Source organism: Hetaerina americana, unplaced genomic scaffold, assembly GCF_022747635.1.
Source record: "Hetaerina americana unplaced genomic scaffold, ioHetAmer1.1.p SCAF_5, whole genome shotgun sequence".
NCBI lineage: Eukaryota > Metazoa > Arthropoda > Insecta > Odonata > Calopterygidae > Hetaerina > Hetaerina americana.
This window is the reverse complement of record NW_027287095.1, coordinates 29,245,870-29,251,271: the sequence shown is the minus strand read 5'-3', so window position 1 is coordinate 29,251,271 and position 5,402 is coordinate 29,245,870. Positions and strand designations below refer to the sequence as shown.

At 34.1% G+C, this 5,402-nt stretch overlaps 1 protein-coding gene across 2 annotated transcripts; it reads right to left on the bottom strand.

Annotated features, from left to right (window-relative positions):
• Positions 1-2: 2 nt before the first annotated feature.
• Positions 3-5,098, bottom strand: mRpL44 (mitochondrial ribosomal protein L44). Of its 2 annotated transcripts, XM_071592756.1 has the most exons (7): positions 5,020-5,098; positions 4,768-4,901; positions 4,126-4,237; positions 2,226-2,483; positions 2,054-2,138; positions 813-1,137; positions 3-302 (listed from the first exon to the last, which is right to left on the bottom strand). In XM_071592756.1, exons 2-7 carry the CDS (start codon positions 4,832-4,834, stop codon positions 100-102), a joined length of 1,050 nt encoding a protein of 349 aa, XP_071448857.1. In that variant the 5' UTR covers positions 4,835-4,901; positions 5,020-5,098; the 3' UTR covers positions 3-99. The 2 variants fall into 2 exon arrangements, with proteins under 2 accessions (XP_071448857.1, XP_071448856.1); XM_071592755.1 differs by lacking the exon at positions 5,020-5,098 and having other exon boundaries at positions 4,768-4,997.
• Positions 5,099-5,402: the final 304 nt, after the last annotated feature.

Below are 5,402 nucleotides of genomic sequence, written 5' to 3'. Positions count from 1 at the left end.
TTATAAAGAAATTTTATTTCTCAAGAAATCACAGATAAAAAAAAGCATCTAAAGAAAACATTAATCGCAGTTGTTCATATGAATGTAATTATTTGCACATTAGTATTTGACAATGTTCTTCAGCCCACTCATTGCCCAATTGTCCATACTAATGTTAGGTTTATCCGTCATTTGCATCACATGGTTTGAACTTGGTTGTTGATTAAATGGAAGTGGCCTCATATTGTCTCTTGTATGAAATAACCTTTTCAGGGCATCTCTAGCTGCCATATCTTGTGCAATTTCAACATTTTCACCAAAACCTTAAAGGATATACAATATTATTATCTAACAAGAAAATGTAGACTTTTGAAAACTTAAAAATAGAAGATCAACAGTTTTTTTTATAATTTGACATAGGAACTAGATTAATTCTTCTTTCTTTACAGATGATGATTCATGAGAAACTTAAGACAAACTGAAGTCTGACTTGGGTAATGGTTGTTGGACGATCATTAGCCAGCTTATGCACATGAAAGTACGCTTTTCCACAAAAATCTTAATTTATTATGCTAGGGAAGTAACAAAAAGTTAGAATTAATCCCCTATGAGACACATTAAGAGATCATGCACAGTTCTGTTTTGTATAATGAAGACTATCTTCACCTTCAATAATGGAAATAATTACAACTATTAAAGAGAACAACAAGACTACAACTAGAGAAAGGCCAATCAGTCATGTATCACAATGGGATAATTACCAAAATACTATTTTTTTCAAACAAATTCTAGTTCCTTTTAAGCAAAAGTGCGAGTAGATTTTTTTTACTAACCAAATCCAACCATTTCTTTGTCCGAGTAAAGGCCTACAGCATATGAAGCTAAGATAGTGGTTGGTCCGGTTTCATAGAGCAATCTTGGTTCTGGTGGTCCCCTTCCATCCCGATGGAGAACAGCAGCGAGAGTGGCTATTGCATTGCCCTCAATTCCAACCCACAACTCATTTAAATCTCTACCAGCCAACTGTGTTATGACAAGATCATGTACTAGGCCACCAGCCCTCGCAAAGGCTTCCTCTTTATCATCCTCTCCTCTGAGCAATGCCCCAACCAAGGCCTTCAAGGTATTTGATAATGTTGCTTCTGTGGGTGGGTGCTCCTGCAAATGATCATATTGGCTAAGAGAAAATTTCAAGGAAAACCCCTTCTACAGATATAGGCACTTCTTGGTCTATTCAAATTTCAATGAAGTAGACAGTGCACTCAATATCATGTGTATAGATAAAGAACAGCAGGAACATCCGCAAAAATAGAAGTTCCAAGGACTTAAATTTTAAAAAAGTACATGCACAAAATCTTCACCTAAAGAAAGGTGTCAATTAGCCACAAATGGTCTTAATAATAATTTTGAATCTGGATTATTTCATAATTTTTTCAACACTAGTTGAAGCTATTTACTAATTAAAATGTAAATTATATGATACCATAAAAAGAAATGCATCATCTTCCTAACCCAGCCAAAACTGGCCAAAGCCAATTAGTGATTTAAATACCCTTTTGGCCCTTCTAGCACTGCCTATCCATTACTCGCAACTTAGCAGTCTTAGAAGTTGCAGATATCCCCTATCCCTCCAATCTACTTCTATTTTCTGCAATATATTCACTAATTCTATCATTCCCATTTCAACTATCAAACATGTTTTCAAAATCTACAAATCCTGATTGTAGTCCATGTTCCTCTCTATTAGTGATCTCATTACTGCAATGGCATCACGCGTGCCTCTCCCCTACCTGGACCCAAACTGATCATTCCCTAAGTAATCATTTTCCCTGTTTTCGATCCCTCTTGTTGACGATCCAGAAAACCACTTGAGCTGCATGCAAAATTAAACTAACTAATCTGTAGCCCTCACATGTCTTGCCCTTTTATGGAAGGGAACTAAAATGATCAGAAAAAGTCTTCCAATAATACCAAATAGGTTCACATATTATGTGATCACAATAATATTACTACAGTAAGAGATTTTTAAAAAAAATAAGAAATGGTAATTTTTCATAAGACGAAGTCAACTTACAGCACATAATAAAAGGTCTTTGGTTCCAATATGAGATGAAACATGAGCAAGAACCTCATTCGTCATTAGATAATCATGCACAGCACTGTAAAATAAAGTTAAAATATTAATAAAATTTGTGAAAATTAATACTAATGATATAAATCTATTTTCAGTATATCCAGCAACTCACCATATCCCTTCCTCTGGAAAACGTGGTAACATAATCCTGAGGTAACCTTTAATGTACGAAGTCATAAATTTTTCACCTTCTTCAATAAGCTCTGAATTATCTTTCAGAGTCAATTGAACATCTTCAATACCAACTTCTTTCTGCCTCTTTATTTCTTCTTCTAGATATGACTTGTGGGTTAAAGCCTGTTTCAGTAAGTTATCCTCGAAATCTTCATTTAATCTTTTTCCAAAGGCATATAGTTCAGCAGCATAATTCCTGAAGAATGAAAATACAATACAATTCTGTTATAGAGATTACTTGATCAAAATTTTTAGGATGCGCCCACATTGGGTAAACATTGGAAAGGACAAATTGAGCTTCCCGAAGCCTCTTTTTAGACTGGCTATATTAAATAATATTTTCTTGAGCTGTAAAAGGTTTAAACGCCACTGTGAAAGTAAAAAAGAGAGGGAAAATGAGATTGGTGAGGTGATTTATGGGGAAAGTTAATCCATCGCCGGTGATCAGACACACATTCAAAATATTAAAACATTAATGTTTACACGGGAGGTATTTCCTGAATAGGTTAACAAGAAAATTAATCATATTGCCAGACTCTATTCAGGAACTTAAAATGCACACACAGTCACACTGCTTAGGCTTGGGCAGTTTTCCCTCACCAGGGACCAGCTCTGGGCTACCTTAACCATGTGTTAACTAGGAATTTGCATCTAATCACTGTCAAGGGATTTACTTTCCCCATACATCACCATACCAATCTCAATTTTCCACTCTTTTTCACTTTCACAGTGGTGTAAAAAATCCTTTACAGTTTAAGGAAATATTATTTTATAAAATCATTGTTAACATTGAAGATTAATCAAGTTTTGCTATTATTTTCACCATTCTTTCTTCAAGTTTAGCATACTGGAATCTTACTCCATCAGTCATTATTGAATATCTGAGATTCTTGAATAGCCATAGATCTGTGAAAAAAATCTACTTTCCATACCAAGTCTTGGCAATTTCTAAAATCTAGAATTCCAAACGTTTATGCATTTAGTGGAGTAGTTCATTTTTCTAAAATGTAACGAATATTATTTCTGCTGATCAGGAGTGAATTTCTTTTAGCAAATACTAAATGATATTTATGAAGAAAAAATGAAGAGTAATTAGTTCATGCAAGGCATTTGATTGGACCCCCTTTCTTCAGATTTTTTACCTAGACAAATGCCGTATTACACCATGAAATTTTCATCAACCTGCTTAGAGAGCTTTTGCATTATGGCATTTGTGGCTGAGCAGGTACTTAATGGTCAGATTGGTGGTGAATTACATGCCGCAAATGAATGCATAAATTAACATTTTATTTTGAAATGGTCAAATTCATATAAAACACTAGTACACTTGAAGTTTAGGACGTACTAAAAATCGGACATATTAATTTAATTATACATATTAAGCTGTTTTATTAATATTTAGTAGTTAATGCTTTTGTTCTTTCTAATATTACACAACATTTCCTGTTAGGGATGTTTTTCCCGAAATGTGTCATTTGATCAGAAATTACTGAGAAACAAATCAATTCAATATAGGTATTCTAATCTCTCAAGAGTTTCTTAGCAATATGATGGGGGTTCCATTCCATCAGGAAATCCTTACCTTTTAAGAATTAGAAGTTCATCCTCAAAATAATGGGTACTCATGCTTGAGAGATTAATCTTGGCACGATATAAGTGATGAGGGGTAACATCCATAAATTAGCAATTTGAAATTTATTATATTTGGATGACCAACAGTTTATTGGTTCTCTTCCCATGATATTACAAATTCCTACGCTTTATATACGAGGGGAAAATTTGAAATTTGTCGTAGGAGCAACCTAAAGAAACTTTTTACTGTGAAAGCATTTAATTACCATTCCAAAAATGAAGACCGCCGGGGTATTGGCTGTGGGCCCATTTTTTGTTTGCGCCTTTTCATTTCCACAAGAGTAGGAGCGACCCATCGTTTGAAAGTTCTCAGCGGAGCTGAAAAATAATATGATCAAGGACAACCACCAAAGAAAATCAAAATTAGAATCGCCAATATCGTATTTTTAATTAAAACAATTGCAGATTGGTCACCATTAAGTGATGAATTCTGTCTTTAAAAACAACAGCCTCATGTACCAAGTACGCTGTTGATTATTTTGAGTCTGGTACTCTCGGATTAAGAATGCATTAAAGGGAAGTTTTGTGGTTTCTCACACCTCATTGGAATAGCAAGGCAGTATCCCACCAACAACATGATACAAAGTTAACTAAGGGACCTGCCCTGAGAAAACTTCAATTTCTTTGTACTAGGTGTAATTTCACTCTTTGGGCTTCGGAAGAGAGGAGTTTATGAAATAATATAGGGCTTACAAATGAGGCAAATACCAATAATGTGGTCACAGGATGACAAAAGGTCCATGGTTAAACCCACGTCTAAATTCTGATTAAGGTGGAACAAGTAGGTAATGACAGAGCCATTTACGTTGAATTCACTCCTAATAACATGTATATACCTATTGACATACCCGTAAGGCTAATCAAACTTCCTCTTAGCCCATTTGGTTGGAAAACTTGCCGTAATAAAAACGTCATCTATACTGTTATTGCTTCAGTGTAACTTCACAATAACTATTTGCCTTATTCCGATGAGAGTTTAACACTGCAATGTCAAAAAACCCAATAACCTTTTTCATTCGTTCACTGATAAATGAATTGCAAATTAATTAGTTAACACTGACAAGCATCAATAGACAAATACAAAGTTAAATTTTTCGTACCCCTTACTTCACAAGAATATTGAAACAAAAGCCATTCGAATTTATTTTGCGTAGAGGTTCTGCTCTAACTGATGGAAATATTCAATGAAGTGTTCCATAAGGTAAAACCAACAAGTGTTAATTTATATTTTTTTTAGTAACATGATAAACATTTTTGAAATGTTCTTAGGTGAAAAATTATTGTGGACAAAAGGAGTGACTATCTATTGTTATACAGTAAACATTTCTTTCTCGTGTGTACGGATGAATTTCTCATAACTAACATTTGCACCAGTGAAACTAATAATCCATATTCAAAAGGATTTATCGTGAAAACATTTGAAAATAACAATATTATAGCCGACAGGTATTTTTCCATGTTTGGAATATTGGTTTAAGGAACA

Excerpts from the sequence above, each read along its gene's own strand:
- mRpL44 (XM_071592756.1), bottom strand. The coding sequence starts at position 4,834 with ATGACGTTTTTATTACGGCAAGTTTTCCAACCAAATGGGCTAAGAGGA. Across the intron at positions 4,238-4,767 it reads AAGTTTGATTAGCCTTACGG|CTCCGCTGAGAACTTTCAAA; the intron begins GTATGTCAATAG and ends ATTATTTTTCAG. Across the intron at positions 303-812 it reads CAAAGAAATGGTTGGATTTG|GTTTTGGTGAAAATGTTGAA; the intron begins GTTAGTAAAAAA and ends ATATCCTTTAAG.